Source organism: Gadus macrocephalus, chromosome 4 (assembly GCF_031168955.1).
Source record: "Gadus macrocephalus chromosome 4, ASM3116895v1".
Classification (NCBI taxonomy): Eukaryota; Metazoa; Chordata; class Actinopteri; order Gadiformes; family Gadidae; genus Gadus; species Gadus macrocephalus.
Window position 1 is genome coordinate 29202399 of NC_082385.1, and position 20216 is coordinate 29222614.

Below are 20216 nucleotides of genomic sequence, written 5' to 3' on the forward strand. Positions count from 1 at the left end.
ATGTCATGACCCCAGAGACTCACCGGGCGGCTGAGGCACGAAACTCTCACGTTCTGGAAACAAACATGGAAGGGCATTAATAACATCTTAAGTGGATTACTGTTAGAAGGCTTACGGCAGGGTCACCTCTGCTATGCCCTCCTTAATGAAAGAATACATTTATGCAGAAAAATATTACATTTTGGCAGCGGTAGAACGATATTTCAACAGTTTATAATCAGTCATCTTTCAAGCATTTCATTTTTTTCTTGGTAACCACAGTGACTCACCTGCGACTTCTTCGGTTGCTGCCAGCAACCGAAGAAGTCGCATCCAGAAGTCGCGATCCAGTACCAGCAACTTGCTGGTACTGGATCGGCTTGTGGGGCTGATTGGGGTGAAAATGAACAAAAGCCTATGTTAAACGGAGGCCCTGGGATGAACTGAACATCGCCAGCAGGCGACTTTTTAAACTAAAGGGATTCAGCTAGCTTGTGACAAGCTGGCTGAATCCCTTTAGTTTTTAGTCATGAGTGAGTATTGAAATTCGTAACGATCTAGCTAAAAATCCTGCATAGCCAGAAGAAAAATGTCAACAACTTTTAGTAGACTGGCGTTTTTTAATTTAATTTGTTTGCTCAACGATCTTGTGTGCACTTACGTGGATTTGCTTTGCATTCCTTCCACCAAGCAAATCCCCCCACACACACCAGGACTGGTACGATTAAAAGGTAGAGTAGATCTTGAAAAAAACACATTGGCACCAGAATGAACGTAAGTTAGTGAAATAGCAGCCTATATCGTTACAAATACTATTTGTTGTTTGGGAATGCACCAGACACCAGAAACATTCCATCATATGTTGCTGACTGGATAGACGGCGATGGCCGTACATGTAAGCGAGGCATTGGAGACGTCACCAGAGGCATTGGAGTCGTCACCAGAGGCATTGGAGACGTCACCAGAGGCATTGGAGACGTCACCAGAGGCATTGGAGACGTCACCAGAGGCATTGGAGACGTCACCAGAGGCATTGGAGACGTCACCAGAGGCATTGGAGACGTCACCAGCGCTCTCAGGGTTGTGGCGCTCTAGTGTGACTGCATCGGGGGTTGCTAGAGAAGAGGGAAAACTAGAGAAGGTCATTACAGAAGATACCAGGAGATAACTTGCACAAACGAGCAGGCAAATCTTCTCTTCACTTTTGGTGTGTTGACGCACAGTAAGTCATTCAGGGGCTAAAGCACTACCTCTGGCGGTCAGAGAAATGAAATAGAATCAGAGTTAGAAATGTCCCATTGTTCTATCAATGCAATGTGTGAGGTACTAAACCTGCATGCAAAGGATAGCCTTATCCCCTATTTCTTCATGTTTGACTTCTATAAAAAATATTTTACAGCAGTTCTGGGTGTAATGTTTAATAAAAGCATACAATTAAAACACAATTGTTGGATACAGCCTTAATGCCTGTAGAAAACTCTATTGAAACTAATTTAAATTGTCAGCCTGACTTGTGTTAACCCTCTGCCTAGTTCCAGAGGTCAAATCTGAAATTTATCCAGGTCTGAAAATAACCTTAATGGTTAATAGAAACACTGAAGAGAGTTACATTCTTTACATAAAATATAAAATGCCTACCATTTAAGGGTTGATCTGCCCACATTTATGCATTTCAGAACAAACAGATTGGAGTGGTTTAATGTAATTGGTACAATCTATTTTTGTTACCAATGTTCTTGTTGAGAGTGGGAATGAGTGAACGGAGGCCTACCAGTTATGATGAGAGTTATTGTAGTGTCTTCAGTCATTCCACCGGGGTCCCCATGGCTTATGATGCATTTGTATGAACCTTCGTCTGAGACGGTTAGATTCCCAAAGGTTACCGTTTTATCCTCATGGTTCAAGTAGGTGTCAGGTCGACTGGGCTCATCGGGCGTCTTCGTCTTATGATATCCAATTATAACCTTTCTAAAATCTGGGCCTCCTTGCAAGTAAAGAGATTGTACATCCTCCCGATTTGAGTTGCATTGAAATACGACCGTCCCTCCGACCTCTCCATAAAGAGTAAGGCCAGTGCAACCTGAAAGAGAAAGGTTGAAACTTATATAGAGAGAGAGAACGTCAAGTCTGAAACTAATGATCCAAACTGTATCTCTCCATAGCCTCCACATCACATTACTGCAACACGCAGACAGAACACCACACCCATGTAACCACGTGTTACTAAACAACTATCCCTAGTATGTGTATATTTCGCTGCTCATTTGGCAACGCTTGCTCGAGTCAGAGTTGTTTATAATAATAATAGTAATAGATTCAATTTATGTGGCGCTTTTCTCACACTCAAAGCGCTTTACATAGGGGCACAACAATAGATAAACAAGAAAAAAGTGGAAGTGGAAGTCCTTTGAAAATGGCGGAGTAACTGACCAAGGGGGAGGAGGTAAATGATGAAGAGGAGGGGGCCAAGTACAGAACCTTGGGGAACGCCTTGTGTGACGGCGGCTGGTTTATATACATATTGGCAGTTTCTCAATTCGCGTACTTGTGCGTGCTCTTGTGCTCGTGGACTCGTGAAACGTCATCAGTCGTTGCCCGAGCACTGTTCCAATTCGAAGCATGCATCAAGCGAGTACTGTCGTAAAACCCGGAAGTGTTCTTGATGCGTGCTCGATCTCGCCGTTTCACCAAGCATGCATCGGAGGTGGCTCGTGTGTACTTGCAACCGCTATAAATCCCAGGATGCATTTCGCACTCGCAGCAGTACGATGGCGGACAATCTGGAGAAGACGCACAACTGTTGCTTAAGTTACTCTTAACTTATAAATATATTTATATAATATATAAGATAATAATATAAGATAATATATGAATAGATATATATATAAAGTCGTGTGTGTATAGCTTATACACATGACAGGACACGCATATCTTTTACATTTTTATTCATTCAGAATATTTACATACTATTTGAAAATGAAAGAGGCTGGGATTTTGTTTTACATCATTTGTTTATATTGTTCAGTAGTATATGCCTAAATGAGGCCGTAGCACAGTTAACGGACGAGCAGAGGTGGTGACGTCATAGAGTCCGCTGCTGTTCCAATTGCAGGTATGTACTCGCGTGCTCGCAAGTCTGTGCTTCAAGTACGGACTTGCCAAGTACGTACTTGCAAGTCATCGAGTCCGTAGTACGCGTGCTAGGAATTGAGAAACGGCCATTGTCTTGCTTGTTAGTTTTTGCCAAGAAAACCGACACTGACTGCGACTATAAATAGTTTCTACCAAAGGGAAGTTCATATTAGAAAATCCACACAGATATTGGACCATGGCCAACCTTTGTAAGGGTATGACCGGTATGCTATGTTACGTTGTGTCATCTTTGGTATGAAGGTTTGAATGATTGCTGATGTCTTTTACCTGCACCTCTACTAATCTGGATGCGTCTGCAATAATGCAGAATGAGGAACTGCAGGCTGAAGGGTGTGGTAAATGTGGCCCTCGGACAATGCATTAGTTGTGTCCACATCAAACCTATTGGTATGGCTGCATACAAAGTCGATTTGGCTATTTATGTATGGAGTAATTTTGCAAGAATTTGCCAAGATTCTGGCAATTCTGATGAAATTATGATATTAGGTTATTAGAGTAACAGCTGAAATTATTACAGTTAGAACTCTTATATTAAATATTTTATAATATTTTCTTACCTTTAACAAAGAAGGGAAATCCCAGCAATATAAATAGCATCTCCATCTGGGAACAACATACATTACAAAAGTTAAACTTAATTCTAAAACATGCAATCACATGTCTTCAGGTAAATCAAATTTCAAAAACAGGTTTTGAAACACATTTGGCCATATAGCTTCTACATTGCCATTCTGCTCGTCATTTGATGTTCTCCATAGTCTAGGGTTAATGTTTTGATAGTTATGGTAACTCACCCACACACATTGTGTGATTGTGTGCACAGACGTGAGATTACAGTGGCCCACGCTGCCTCACTTACATTCCTGGCGCACCTTAGCGGTGAATGTCAACAATATCCAAAACAGGTTCTGAAGCACATTTGGCCACATAATTTATTCGTAAATTTGGCATTGTTGGTATGTGGTGTGAGTGGTTGATGGCTGGGTTAGGCCTGTTTTCCTCGCCTCTGTTACGTCGCTGAGCGCCTGCCGCTCAATGCGCCTCATGTATTATGCCGGAGCTCCATGAACTCAGAAAGTGTGAACTGTATGAAATGAGAGTCTTACACTTAACACTTGAATATAAAGCAAAGAAATGGTGGAATAAACCCACCCAGGAGAGGGTTTATCACGACAAAGTATGCTTCGACTTACCGTTTTGATTGAGTCCGGAGTGAATGATGACACACTTCCTTGTTCTTTACTGAAGAGAAGGGTGGTGGCTTGTGTCCCTCTCATGTGGGATGGGTGACAGAGTACTACCAAGCCTTGTCATTGTTGCATCCTCAGCCGTGCGTGCATGCGTGCGTGCGTGCATGTGTGTGTGTGTGTGTGTGTATGTGTGTGTGTGTGTGTGTGTGTGTGTGTGTGTGTGTGTGTGTGTGTGTGTGTGTGTGTGTGAGAGATAGAGATCTACGTTCGAAAGATGATATCTCAAACTATCATTTGAATATCCACCTATTTTAACTTCCACATCACAGGAGTATATTGGGTTATTGTTCAGCAAAAGATCCAACTCCAAACTATAGGCTTCATGTTCAGGAAATAGTTTTTTTTTTTCCCTTCACCTCACTAATTATAAATGTATCAATATTGGTGAAATCATCTTCAGAAGAAAAAAAGTACTTTGATGCATCATTAACCAAATAATTATAATCAATGACAATTTTGTTGCGAGAACTCTAGCTGCTGCTATGGATACTGACTGCCAGATTGACGGATAGACGTGCCTGTGTTTACCTGTTCATGTGTTTTCACCTGTCATAAGCTATTTGTTTTATTTGCACTTGTTTTTGCTTAGTTTTTGTTTTTGCTTTGACTTGAGAATACAATTCTTATTGTTAAAAAACATGTTTTTTCTAATCATTTTTGGTCGTCCGTCTCATCATGCCTTTCATGGGTCATTCTTGATCCCTTAAGTCTGCAAATGTGATCTCAACACACAGAAGACCAGTAGGTGGTCTGTACATTGTGTCAGCACACAGCACATTTGTATGCTAGATGATGGTAGCAAGTTGACCCTACCACTGACACCTAGGTGTCTTCACTGGGCTCCTACGAAACTGGACAGCAGCTGGTGGTGTATAAAACAGGTTTACTGCGGGGTCGGAATCGGGCTTACTGCCACAGCAGGCGTTTCACCCTGGCAACAAAATCGGCCTGGCTCCATTATGTAAATAACAATGACGTGTCAGCACGATGCAAAACCTGTGCAAACATATTTTGTTCGTGGGAAGATGCACATGATGGTTACGTGGTGATCGCAGAGGTTAATACCCCGACATTTAGGCACCCAAAGAGTGAAGGTGCCATTGAGCCCATTTCGGGCTGAGAATTTTAGGAATGAAGGGGGCGTGCTATCACCGTGGTTACGACCCACGGCAACCTGTCCGCTTTTTTTCCCTGCCCCTCAAAGAATCAAAAATTCCAGAATCTAAATCGATAAGCATAATCAGAATCTGAATCAGAATTGTTAAAATCCAAATGATGGCCAACCCTAGTGACGGCTGGTTCAACCTGTGTGGCTTCATTGCACCACAGGCATGCAGCCTCACCCACATCCCAGCATCCATCAGTAAGAGGAGGGAGGCTGCTTTACATGAGGCTGGTGAGATCAACCACACACACTCACCTGGATGTCTATGGTGAATGAAGGACATATTGTGATGTTTTATTGGTTGAGTAAAGATTAAACGTTGTTTCTTCCTTCTTTCATTTCCTTTTTGTAAATAAGGATAAAAGCATTTGTTAAATGACAAAAAAGTCAATATAAAAGGAGCAAGAAGTGGCCAATGAGTGTCCAGGTGGGGGTCTCTACCCCTCATTTGCTTATCATTCAAAACATTGACATAATTCGCCTTTCCCACTTTTGTTTTAAATCAGGTTACACAAGCTAATCATAGTAGATACTGATATCAGAGCCCTTAACTTTGAAAATTTTGAAAGTATTCTATGCAGAATATTGTAAATTGTAATTATATCAATCTGACAAAATACATTTGCTTTGAAAATAAATCATAAATATGTGAAACCTGCTAGGCTAACCCTATGGAAGATCTTACGTTACAAAAGTGTATCCAAATGATTCAACATGCAATTGCACATTTGGTCAAGTAGCTAAATCTATTGTACCGAATTTCAAACAAACATTTAAAACATATTTTGCAATGAGCTTCATCATCACCAAACTGCTCACCATTAACTGTGCTCCATAGTGCATGTCCATGTTAATGTTTTGATAGTTATGTTGACGCACACGTTAACATAAACACACGCAAGTGTGTGAGTGCGAGCATTGCGCCTGGACAGACTGCCTGCTCCTGTAGTCGTAGAGACCCGTACATAACTACCCAATGACAGCACATTAGGGCGTAATGTGCTGTGATTGGGTAGTAATCGTCACCTCAACGCGTCCTTCTGGTTGAATCCTGTGAGCTGTGTGCGCTGAAAGTGACTGGGCTGTTCTGCTCCCCTCCTCCTTTCACACTTTTGGCCCACGCCGAGTCAAACCATGCCACACCGAATTAAAACTGAATTCGCCACAGCTTTTTAACCGCGTGACAAAGCGCAACAAAGTGCAACAAAGCCCATTAGAATCTCAGCCTTTTAGTCACGCACCAGCAAACAACGCTTCGACCGACACACCAACTCCGTTATTAAACATCACCATATTACGTTATAGTGGTGGTTTTAAACCAAATACTATATCCGGTCTAATCAGCATGCCTCGCGTCAAAAGTTGCCGCCGGCCACTAGTACTATCCTCCCTCCAACTGATGAAGAGGTGAATGGAGACTCCACTGTTGTGTGTGTGTTGGAGGACATGTCTGCAGGGGACTGAGCTCATGGTCCCCCAATGCTTAAAGGGGACATATTATGAAAATAACACTTTTCCTGGGATTTGGGGTGAGGTTTAGTGTCTCTGGTGCTCCCACACGCATACAAACTTCCCTCAAAACGTCTGCAGGTACATGATTTTTTGAGTGAGATATGCATAAACTAGCGCCAAAGCTTTCCGGCTGCTCCGGCGGGTGTACTCCGGGAGCTGAACCGCCGCCGAAGCTGGCAGGTCCGTTGAGGGGGATCTCGGCGGCAGTCCGGCAGCTCCGGCGCGGGGAGCTCGGCGGCAGTCCGGCAGCTCCGGCGCGGGGAGCTCGGCGGCAGTACGGCAGCTCCGCTCCCGGGGTACAATCCCTTTCTCCTCCAAGTCACGGTTCATGGACTTCAGAGAGTGAAGGACAAAGTTCCTTTCCCCCAATTCTTCTCAACCATGTCCGAGATAACCCGAAATACGAGTCTTTACTTGGTGATGGAAGTAGCAGATACGTCAGACGCAGTCTTTATGATTAGCTTTTGGCCGTGATATTAGACATAATATTATAAAAATACCCATGCATAATATTGTTATTATTATATTATATTATATAGATATAGAGCTCCAGGAGTCCGCAAATGGCAACAATCCCTTCTCCTCAATGCTGTGGTTCAGTCTGACAGCTCATTGGTCAATGGGAAGCAGCTCATTTGCATTAAAGCTACAGACACCAGAAACAGCGCATGCTGAAGGTACTGAAACAGAGGGGAATAGCGTAGGCGAGATTCTTTTTCCTAAAAGCTATTTCCAGCAATCAGCTTCAAAAATGTTTTCTTGAACTCAAATACTATGTTTACTTGTTGGCAAAACACCATAATATGTCTCCTTTAAGCCGACAATGAGTTGATGAAGAGCCATGGGAGGGACTGATCACGCATCCAAACTCACAGGGGACACCATACAGGCCAGCTGGGATCCAACCATGGGGATGGGAGGACACAGGTGTGCTGCTAGGATAACCAACAGAGAGCTCTGGAGAAAAGATCTGCTCAGCCTGGAGGATTCCTACTGAACCAAAGGGAAGATTCAGCGAATGAACACACAAGATGATTTAGTTGGATCCACTGAGTTGTTTATTATCATAATGCTTTATGAACAAATACAACGGAGTATATGACCCTTACATGTACGCACAGAACAGAATGATAAAAGTATAAGTAGCAGACATTACAAATCATAAACAGGTGCACACAAATCTTTAAAAAACAGAATATGTTCTTCTGCCGTGTGGCCCCCAACTGAACACAAGGAATCGATTTTAAGATATAATTAAATCAGCTTTAAATCAGGTTATACACGCTCATCAAAATAGAAAAGGCTATCAGAGCCCTTTAGTTTGAAAATGCTGTTATAATGAAGTACTCTATCCAAAATATTGTAGTAAAGTACAATACGAATAATCATATCAAGATTAAAACAAATAATAATAATTGAAAATAAATCTCTGTGAAACCAGCTAGGCTAACCCTATGGAAGATCTTAGAAGTCACCTGCTCTCACAGTTCAACATGCTAGACTTTCAGAAGAGATTGGAGTATTGTTGAGTGTATGTATTAAGCACTACAATCTCCAAGTTGACTCCTAAGAGCATAATCAGCTGTTGCTAGAACAACACAATGCAAAACATGTACATCCAGGGGTCCAGAAGCGGATATTCCAGACATGCATCCAGATAACAACTGGTCATCTCCAAAACAAACGCTTTATCAGATTAGAAAATCACCCCCACACTCAACCGGGCTGTCCCCCTTTATCTCACCATGCCGCAACGTATTCCAACGCTGTAGGAATACAGAGATGGCTAAGCAATGAACAGCCAAGAGACACTCATATGACCTTGATAAGCTTTACATCCTGCATACAAACCTGTCTGCCCGTATATATATACGTGTGTGTGTGTGTGTGTGTGTGTGTGTGTGTGTGTGTGTGTGTGTGTGTGTGTATATGCACACGTGTATGTGTGTGTTGTGTGGCTATATCCGACACAGAGACACTGAGGAACCAAATCCCCATAACCCAAACGCAGGGAGGAGGTCCTCCTGGGTGAATGCGGACTGGAAGGTGTGGATGTGTGTCAGTGTGTCTGAGGACCCTCCTACATCTGGGGACACTCTGTAGTAGGACAGAGTGCCAGCAGGCCAGTCCAGATACACTCCTACCCTGTCAGAGCCAGAGGGGTGGAGACGTATGTCTGTTGTACTACCGTTGTACCGGGCAGTGTAACCTCCATCATAACAATAAAGACTCAAGGAATTGTTGTCCTCGCCAAGCCAGCCTTCAGCATTCCGTTCTTTCCTTGGGATTCCTTTGTATGCCACTCCTATATAAACATCTCCTTCCCTCTCTACCTCCCAGTAACAGCGGTCAGTCAGACCCTCTCTACACAACACATGGTTCTGGTGGTCAAATCTCAATGGGTGATTATGATACGACTGCTCCTCTCGAACCAGCGTCACGTTTCTGTTGTCCTCAGAAAGAGAGAGATGTTTGTAGGCTGTGTTTGGGTCCAGTGTGAGTTCACAGGCATCTGACGAGAGAATAATAAATGATTAGGCTGCTATAGAAACAGAAATACACTGATTAAAAAAATTCAATTTCAATAATGAAATAATTTTTCATTACTTCCCCAATAATGTGGAAGTAATGTATTAATATTTAGTAATTATATATTTACCACAAAGCAAATGTTTGGCTTACTATTAGTGTAATAATATGAACTAGAAAATGTATTTCCTGCAGAAAATGTGGTGAGTGCTGTAGTGCAAAGTGAGGTTGAAAATATGTTTTAGTAAAGCCACATAGATTAAGACGTAAAGAAACGTTAAAAGGATGACTTTGTTACAATAGTAGCGTATATCTCTTTAAGAGAATCGCGGAGCCAGTGTGTAGTATGTGTGGAGTGAGTGGTGAAGCGAGAGAACGAAGAGCAATTAATGGGAAGAACAGAGAAGGGCGTTCAAGTTGTTAGTGCAGCATACGTAAATGTACAGTTTTTTGCAGCTAAGCGAATAGAGCACCAGCATTACAGAGAAGTTTCTTGTTGCCAGTGGACTGATGGAACGGAGAGGGTTTAGCTCCAGATTGACTAGGGATCTCCTGGAGAATAGAGGATCTCCCCTGTGCTTCCTGACTACGGTCTTGAAGCTGAAGCAGGAAAGCGTTCAACTTATTCCTTCACATCTAGTTAATCGAAATAACCTCACAAAATAATGCAACATTTTACATTTGGACTCCTTTGAGTCTCAGCTTTCATATGGCAAATAGTTTGTGAAGATAACATTTTCATGTACTGAGAAGTACTATCCCTTTAAGAGGAAATTGATGTTGAATGTATAATTGGGGAACATGTTGAATGTAACACAGGCAGTTGGAGAGCTCCAGCACAGCAGTGAGTTGAAATGCGTGTCTGTGTCTGTGATTAAATTCAGTAAGATTAAAGACAAATAGAACTCAAAATACAACAAGCGGGGTTGAACTTTTAGGCGGAAAAGATCGTACTAGAACCCACTGTACTAGTCTCAGTAGTTGGTTGAAGATTCATCAAAAGATAAACTGGTTATCAGCAGGTTGTTGTAGTATCACTAGTTGGTTGAGGATTAATTAACGGATAGTCTGGTTTAGGGCCCGACCGATTTATCGGCCTGCCGATTTAATCGGCCGATTATAGCCTTTTTGAAAATAATCGGCATCGGCCAAAAAGACGCCGATTACAACCGATTTGTATTTTTATTTTTATTTTTTTATAAATGTTATTGCGATTAGTATCCTGCAGATGGCGCTCCTACTCGCCTTGCTAACTAACAACTTTAGCTGGAGTAAAAAAGAGGAGATTGAATTTTACCGTACAACATGAAAGCACGCTCGCTCAGGCAGCTGCGCGCTCACCTCACCAATGTACACAAGACGCGTTGTTTGAGCATGTTGTGCCTGTTTTTCTTTAGGTCCCAGGCCATGTTAATTTGTTATACTGTAGACTCTAACGGTGAGACCATACTGCTCAGCACGCACGTGTTAGTCACTGCTCACGAGCGCAGCACATTGGGAGTTAGTTATTTATTTTACATTTTACATTACACTCATTTTTGACTGTAAATGTATTCTAAAACACTCAAAGGTTCTGCATTCAATTCACATATTCGTCAAAAGTGTTTAAAGTATATTTAAGGTATCAAAAACTACGTTTTATATGTTTTTTTTTTTTTTTTAATCGGCCGATTAAATCGTAATCGTAATTTTTCTCTGAAAATAATCGGCATCGGCACTCAAAAATCAATATCGGTCGGGCCCTAGTCTGGTTATCAAAAGTTTGAGGAACACACAGGAAATCAACCATCATCTCTATTCCAGGTAGGATTTGAAAGAACGGACATCACCTACTGCTGTGTGGATGGACTTTCCATGTCAATAGTTTGTGGGTCTAGTGATTAATCAAACTATACGGACACTTACACTTCTTTAGAGCTGGTTTCAGCCTCACCACTCCATCGTGCTCCACACTGGGGGTAAATAAAGTGAGAGCAGTATGAAGTCTTTAAACGTGGAAACATTCATAATCTGCTAATTCCTTTCTTTTTAAAAACCACTTGATCCATCAGGGGGTTGAATCCTTGAAGGAGCCATTGCCACTGAGTGGTGAGCTGTCCTCTAAATACCTTAGAGTCTTCAGTCTCCATCGTGGATCCTTCAGTCCAGCAGAGAGCAGTGCAACTCCTGAGTCTCCTGAGTGATTGTAGCTCAGGTCCAGCTCTCTCAGATGGGAGGGGTTGGAGCACAGAGCTGAGGCCACAGAAGCACAGCCTTCCTGTGTGACCAGACAGCCTGACAACCTACACGCACACACACACACACACACACACACACACACACACACACACACACACTCTATTTATTCTATCCCGAAGAGATCAGTTTGTATAAAGCTAAAGATAATAGCGGCTATTCAACTTCAACTTTATTGAGATAAAGCTGTAAACTGAATTGTTGTTATGGCGACAAAATGCCTGTGTCATAACAAATGTTTGGAGCTCCATTGATCAACTTGGATCAATACAAGTTTACTACTAAGGGCCATTTGCGAAAATCATAAGGTGATGTCTGTGAGATAAATTAAAGCTGGGACTTCTGCAGCCCTTCCTAGATAATAATTATACCAAACAGTATACAGTACTTAATGTTATATCACACAGTACTCTACAATAACGATGACATTATCACAGCCGATCCTTTGCTTTACACAAATGCTCCTTGCTCAATAATTACAACTAAAAATAAATAAAATTGAAGTAAACTCTGTTTATTAAAAACAAACCGTTTAAAAAGTAAACCATTTATTCACAAGTTCAAACATTGTGTAATACCAGGGAATGTTTAGTCAATAGGGGGAAAAGTACAATAGTAATGCTTTGGATCCCAAACTAATCCTCCAAATATTAATCAAAATTAAACAAAGACACCATTTTAAGAAGAGGTTGTTATAATTATTATAAACTGACCTGAGTGTTTCCAGTGTACAGTGTGGACTCCCCAGTCCAGCAGAGAGCAGCTTCACTCCTGAATCCTGCAGGTCATTGGTACTCAGGTCCAACTCTCGAAGACTAGAGGAGTTGGAGCTGAGAAGTGTGGCCAGAGCTTCACAGCATCTCTCTGACAGATGACAGCCATTCAGCCTTTACACAATAAAGAGGAAAATGTTAAGAACGGTTGTTTGAGTGGGTGGAAGCCCCTGTGCCACCATGACAAACAACTTGTACATCATTCATTGGGGTGACATTTCTGAGAGGTGCGAACAGCATTACTTTATCCTTTTTATCAATGAACTTTGGTGGATATGAGTGTTGTTGTTTTTAACATAGGGGGCTCCAATAAAATAAAGTTGTTAAAGGGGATATTAGACAGAAGAAATTGAGAACAACTGTATTAGAATATCCACCTGAACCACAGGGTCTCACATTTCCAATCATTCCAGTCTCATGGATGGGCTCATTCTAGGTAGTGAGTTATAAGCTGATATATTTAGACGTCATTTTGGAGGACATTCTCAAACAAGGGGGTTGTAGTTAAGAGGTTTTATATGTCTTCTTAGATGGAAACTTGTGGTGCAACTGTTTTCACATTGAGTAAAACTGACCTGAGTGTTTCCAGTGCACAGTGTGGACTCCGCAGTCCAGCAGAAAGCAGCTTCACTCCTGAATCCTGCAGGTCATTGGTACTCAGGTCCAGCTCTCTCAGACTAGAGGAGTTGGAGCTCAAGACTGAGGCCAGAGCTTCACAGCATTTCTCTGTGAGATGACAGCCATTCAGCCTTCACACAAAATAAAGAGGAATATTTAAGTAACCCTGTTGAAATATTTTCTGAGAATTGAAAATGTACACATTTTCATATTTTGAATAGTAATGAATAGGGGTGGGAATATCTTGGCACCTCACGAATAGGGATGGGGATCGAAACCCGGTTCTATCAAGGCCCCGGTTCCACTTTTTTCAAAACCCGAAAATCATTAACGTTTGGGCTAATCGATACCACTATCGAGTCCCGTCGCTCATTTATAAAAAAAAATATCCCGTAGGTCCTGTAACGTAATGTTGTGTCCCTCGAGTCGCGTCACGGCAAACATTTAATACAAGTGAAACAAGTGAAGCCTGGTGGTTAACTTTGCTCGCAAGGGTGGCTGAACGGGCGAAAAGGGTGAAAATCATTTATTGTAAAGGGGGGAACACAACCTCAATGGCCAAGCACATTAGCATTGTGCATCAAATAAAGGCCAAATGCAGTACCTTCGACTGTCTCCGAATTGAAAAGACTCCTCCTGTCTCCTCCGTCTCCTGTCGCACCACAGACGGGGCTGTCTTAATCATCCACTCAAAGTACGAACGGTAATCGCACACACAGACATTGTCGCTAGTCCCGTCAGTTAAAAATAGTAATCCAATTGTGAAATCAGTGTTGTAATCGGTAGCATACAAGCTCGTTATCTTAAAAAGTAAATAAAGTTTTAGATGTGCTGCGTGATGATGTGTTGAGGTTGGCTCAGTAAAATATCGGTTATCATGATGCGTTCAAATGTAGCCTAGAGAAACGGTAAATTGAGCTTTTGGTGAAAAACATGAGTAATACTGTATTACTCATGTTTCTGTATTACTAATACAATTGTATAGTGCTCAAATCATTTTAGTATATATAATTAAAACTACTGATGTCAATATGTATTAAGAATTACATATTTAATTTGAAATACAATTATTTATTTCCTAAATATTTTCCTCATCACTAAAAACACGTTGTATTTCCACCAATTAATAGAAAAGTATCGATAGTGGTATCGATAAAGGCCCAATCCCGTTTCTTTGCTCACTGTCTCAACCCTACATCTCAACCCTAACCCTCATTGCTCATGCTCATTGCTACCCCTCATTGCTACCCCTAACCGACCCTACCAAATGGGACAACCCTACCCTGTGACGTCATCATGGCCTCCCCGTGCCCCCTAGCAGATAACCAGACCCCTGGTAATGTTACAAGAGACAGACTGGCTGCCATTGTCTCGGGCAACGAGCAAGACCCATTGTAAAGATGTTTAACCTGAAATGGTATTTATATTTTGTAATTGGCATGTTTAAATAAAGTGTTGGAAAAAATAAAAAAAATAATAATACTATTTGTCCCTCGTAATATACCTTTATTTTGAATGTCACTTAGCTACATGTTAAAGGTGTGTGAGTGCACCCTTAGATAATAATCGGTTAAGAACAAGAACACTTTAGAAGAAACACTTTATTTAAATAAACACTGAACCACACATCTAAAAATACACACACACGCACACCTAAAAATACACACACACACACACACACACACACCCTCTCTCAGCTTTTGAGAGAATGGTGGAGAATCACATCTTCTCCACCATTCCACCAACTTTGCCTCGCTCTCCTCATGCCTCGCCTGCTCCCTGGCACTCTCCTCTTGGAAGGGGTGTCTGGGGTGGTGGAAGAGGTGCCTGGGGTGGAGGAGCATGAGGGAGAGGTGGGGGGGCTGGTGGCAGTGGACTCAACGATGTCCTGAAAGAAAACGAATAAGAAGGAATTAGGAATTATATGCCAGAACTGGGTGATATGGCCATATGTTACGTACAATATATAATAGCTATGTACACAATATAGTACTGCCAAAAATTACATTGATTAACCATGTAATATTACTAATATAATATAATATATTAGTATATATAATATTACTTGTAGAATGTTACTAATATAATATAATATATTAGTATATAGCTTATTTTTAACCTGGAGTCACTAGAACATGGAAGATCTGCCCGGTCTTGGAGCCCGGCCGTCGGACCCCCGCGGGCCGCCCGACCCCGGCTCTCGGCCGGGCCGCAGAGCACGATCACGGGCTGCAGCCCGGCCGAGAACCGGGGTCAGGCGGCCCGCGAAAGTCCGACGGCCGGGCCGCAGAGTGGGCCGCCCGACCCCGGCTCTCGGCCGGGCCGCAGAGCACGATCACGGGCTGCAGCCCGGCCGAGAACCGGGGTCGGGCGGCCCGCGAAAGTCGGCCGGGGACTTTCGCGATCTTCCGCGAAAGTCTGCCGGGGACTTTCGCGATCTTCCGCGAAAGTCGGCCACAGACTTTCGCGATCTTCCGAGAGTCCTTGGCCGGGCTTCGAAGCCCGCGGCCGGGCTGCAGAGTATAATTAATAAAATAATTACTAGTTAATTACAGAGAAAATACTTACATTTGTGTTTTTCCAATCCTGTCGCATCTTTTCGTCCTCCATCTTGTCTAGGATATTTCTGGATTTTTCGTTTTCTCGCAAGGTATTGTGGGAGCAAGTCAGAACTGAATCGCTTTGAGGGTGCCCATCGAAAATCTCAATTTTGAGGGGGTGTTAGCCCTCCCCCTTACCCCTTAAAGCGACCTTAAAGTGGTATTGGGACATTGCTCCACGGTGCGTGCACGCGCAACAGCGAGGGCTAGGGCTGAGATTTTCTTTAGAGCAAAGGAATGGGAAAGGGCCAAAGACTCGGATCGTTAAGGAGTATCGAAAATGGTATCGATATCAATAAATATTAATGATCCCCATCCCTACTCATGATTCGATTCGATTCAGATTCAGAGGACAAAGATTTGATTCTAGAGTCGCCGAATGCGTGAGACACATGCAATGCCCTGTTACCGGTATATTATCCCGGATGTTGACAGTCGCAGTTCGGCAAAAGAGGCGTAGAAGAAGAATGGGGCGGGATGTTGACAGTAATGGTTGTGGAACTGTGCAGCGCCGTATAACAAATGTATTAAATATGCAAATTTGATCTGACCTGATTGGAAAGTATTACCCGACACAGTGGCGGGTGAAGTGACACAGTTCATAATTTCCATCCCTGGTCCCCACAGGTACTGAGTTATAAGCTGAATTATACAACAGTTCCGACCAAGTAATTTGATGGACAAGAGGCATTCTTGTGTGCTGATATAGAGTAGAACAGCACTGGGACTTATAACTATAAATGTATCACTCCGCTTTACAGGTGTTTTAATAACTGTTAATATTATTAACTGTCTTTATGTAATTTAGATTCCAACAAACTTTGCATCGCAAAGATGAAATTTTTTTGGAATAACATTTCAGTTAAATCAGAAGAGGACGAAGGGAAGGAAATAAGCCTGGATACTTCAGCGCAAACCTCCAGGTGAGCTCATATGACATCAGCCGAACTCGAGAAATTAGAGAAGAGCAAAAATGAAGCTAATTCTGTGAAGGTACGGCCACACTAAACGCGTTACGCGCTTTAGAGGCGAAGAAAATTGGCATTTTTGCATAGGGAACCATTGCCTAGATGCGTTACACGCGCTAAAGCAGCACGTTAGACGCGTTTTATGCACCTAAATAACACGCCCAACACACAAAGAATTTCAAAGAAATTCAATTTCAAAGAATTTAACTTTTCACGCTCCTATGCGTGATGCTGAGCTGCGATAGCCAATCAGAGTTGAGCTCGACCCGACGTCACTGGCAGAGAGACGAAGGACAGGCGATCCGCAGCTGATATGGAGCGCCTGTAGTTGGTGTCCTGACGGGAGATCCTGGCACTAACCCGGGCTAGCAGGTCATCAGTGGCCCCAGTCAACCGAAAATACCGCTGGAACCGGCTTTCATCCAGGTCATCCGCGTTACTTTATAAAAGTAATTAGTTATAGTTACTTGTTCCAAAAAGTAACTGAGTTAGTAACTGAATTACTCTATAACAAAAGTAACTAGTTACCAGGGAAAGTATTTGCGTTACTGTATAAAAAAGAAAGTTGCTATATGTCAAAGAAATCGGATTCTTTCTGAGTTTTCACTTGGCCTTAATGTGTTAAATGGTTGAACTGCCAATTCCAGGCCCTGAGATACTTCCAACTAAATTGTAATTTGATTGGTTGCAAAGGCTATGGAACATCTGCCGAATACAACAGAAAATGCCAACTTTCATCGGATTGCTCCGGACTCGCCATTTCTGCTTCTCAGAGCTGCCAACTCTCACGGTTTCCACGTGTGACACACTGTTTTGCCTGTTTACACACGCACACACGCCACACATCCAATTTCTCACGGCAAAAAAATAAATAAAATAATATCCGATCTTCAGCCGAGACGCGTTCGTTCCTTTCCAAACTCCCCGATGGTAGATGGCGGTGATGAGCGCCACTGAACCCAATGTGCTGCACCCATAAATGCTGCATCCGAAGTTAGCGACAGAAGAAGAGTGAGACAGCGGGAGAAACTACCTCGAGAAGTCAAATGGGAATCTAAACTCTCATCTGAGACTATACTTACAAGGTATGTTACAATGAAATGTCGTTCAATTGAGTACTCACGCTCTTAAACTTTAAATCTTGAAAGAAATTATTTGTTTGTGTTTGTGCGTGTCTGTGGACATGATTTAGTGTGGTGACGGTGAATGTAAACTCAGCTGTCATAACAGTAGCAAGAGACCACCTTGTTAACCTCATGGTATAGGCCTACTGCATGCGCAAAACATCAGCTCATAGCATTGTTTATTTACTCACATGGCATTTATCTTTTTATTAACAGGCCAAAGAAAAGGACTCACTGTGGATTTTCTCTAGGACCAAACAGCACTTCGAACTGGTAATGTATTCCAAAGATTTTTAACATAAATAATAGGCTACAAGAAATGTGTGCAATAGAAGTAGGCATGTTCTTATAACTGAGAATAATCTGAAGGTTTCAAAGAAGTCCCGTAAGAGACCTTTGACAGGACAAAAGCGAAAGCTTTTATTTTATTTAAAGAACCAGCCAATTGTAATAAAATAAAAAAATTATATTCAAAATGAAGTGAAAATACAAATGCAGCGTGTTTTCCTCATTGGGATCTTTATTATTAGATGAACAACTCAGTTAAACCAGATCCGTTCAATAGTTATGTGCTACTCTGCTCTAAGCAACGGAGCATGCAGCTCGAAGCCGGTGCTCATAAAAATAACTAAAAATAAACACAACCCTAGTTTCTTCCCAAAATAATAACAATAATAATATCAAAAAAACAATCATGTTATAACTTAACCAACCAGTCTACGGATTTTTGTTCAGAAAGATGAGCATGTTGACATGCTCTGGGGTCAGACGCGACCGCAGCCTGGTGACCGTCAGTCCAGCCGCCGAAAACACCCGCTCTGAGGGGGCCGACGTTGCCGTGATGCACAAATACCTCCGTGCTAACTTGGCAAGGCGGGGGAACAACTTTCCACAATCCAGGGGCTCAGAAAGTTCTTTATTTCTGCTTCGATGCTAACCTCGCCTTGAGTGGTAGGCCTAGTGCTCCCCAAGAAGTCATTTTTTAAATCATAATGGTCCCACACCAGACTTCGCCGTGGCCTCGTCCGCTTCATGATTACATCGCCGTGTTCCAATATCCATACTATCCGTACTTACTAGTCTAAGTTTGAGTACGTAGGGCTTTCCGATTCAGATCGGGTGAAAATAAGTGTACTGAAAACGGTCAAATCGCGAAGTGTGTGGCGATGTACACTTTTCGTACTCAACGGCAGCCATCCTAGCTACGTAGCGGAAGAGGGCGGAGCCAGGCTGAGCCAAAGTCGGCGCATTTTCCACATAGCCTGCAATAATATTCATTTTGTAGTGTTTATAGTTTTTATAGCTTTTTAATTGCACACTGCATTAGTTTAATCGAAATTTACGTAATCAACGAAATTCTTAACGATCAATTAGTCGATCGTCGATTAATCATGCCCATCCCTACAGTGTAGTACAGTAGAATTTTCTTAATTTGAGATCTTAGTTGCTGAATGTGTTTTTTGCCTGTGGCCTATTATTGCAGGTGATTTGAAATAAACTATGGTCTTTTGGGTTAGGGCTAATAATTTTTAATTTGTTGCAGACAAGAAGGGCTGAGGTCAAAATGACAGCTGAGTTGGTAGTTCACAACGTCCCCCTAGCCTTTAACACCTAGGGCCTCTCCTAAAATAATGTTTCGGCGATTCGAAGACAGCACAGGAGTACAGGTGTGCCAGGACAAAGTCATCCTGCATTACCAATGAAGCAGAAGTGACATTGCCTTTAAAGAGAAGGCAAACCATTTGCCAGGTTAGTGTTTGACTATTATTAAGATCAAACACTGTGATATGTGATACATAACATGTGATATTTAGCCTTGTACCTAGCATTTTGTCACTTCATGAGTAGAAACAAGTAAGGTGTGTGGTAGTCCTTCCATTAACAGTGGGCTTCTGGTTGGATTTCTTGCCCTATGTGTCTAGGTGATGTTGCAGCATCAGCATGTTAAACCATTTATGTAAACATGGCATGCTGTATCTCTAACAGGAAGAAAGTTTAACATTGGGTTCACAACCAGGGCTAAACTCAACAGACTACTTGACGAGGTTGACATCACACCACAGCAGGTGGATTCATTCCATGAAGCTGTATTATGTTTCCTGACAAGTGCTGTGGGCTTTGCACTAAAGAAGCTGCCACTGAAAGAGCCACTGCTCAAACATTCAAAAGTTGTAGATGTACGGCAGAGGGCTGAAAGTGACATCGGAGATGTCCTGTACTTTGTTGAAAGGTTAGTTTTTTTTCTTCTAATTATTGTCTATCATCTTAGCTAAAATACCCTGCTTTTTATGATGATATATGTTCACTCCT

At 42.2% G+C, this 20216-nt stretch overlaps 1 protein-coding gene across 8 annotated transcripts in view; it reads right to left on the reverse strand.

The window, feature by feature from the left end:
• The window catches only part of LOC132455174 (NACHT, LRR and PYD domains-containing protein 3-like), an 82045-nt gene that overhangs the window by 32155 nt on the left and 29674 nt on the right, over positions 1 to 20216 (reverse strand). For 5 of the 8 annotated variants that reach the window (XR_009525119.1, XR_009525118.1, XR_009525117.1 and 2 more), the window contains exons 10-15: positions 13172 to 13345; positions 12537 to 12710; positions 11697 to 11870; positions 11494 to 11540; positions 4326 to 9571; positions 3690 to 3735 (exon numbers count right to left, since the gene is read on the reverse strand). Coding sequence is in view for 1 of the 8 variants with exons in the window: in XM_060048962.1 (XP_059904945.1) it covers positions 10175 to 10188; positions 11494 to 11540; positions 11697 to 11870; positions 12537 to 12710; positions 13172 to 13345 (583 nt within the window). In the remaining 7 variants the exon portion in view is untranslated. Of the gene's footprint in view, positions 1 to 3689; positions 3736 to 4325; positions 9572 to 9599; positions 10189 to 11493; positions 11541 to 11696; positions 11871 to 12536; positions 12711 to 13171; positions 13346 to 20216 lie in introns of those variants that run through there. The other 3 variants (XR_009525120.1, XR_009525121.1, XM_060048962.1) reach the window with 2 other exon arrangements.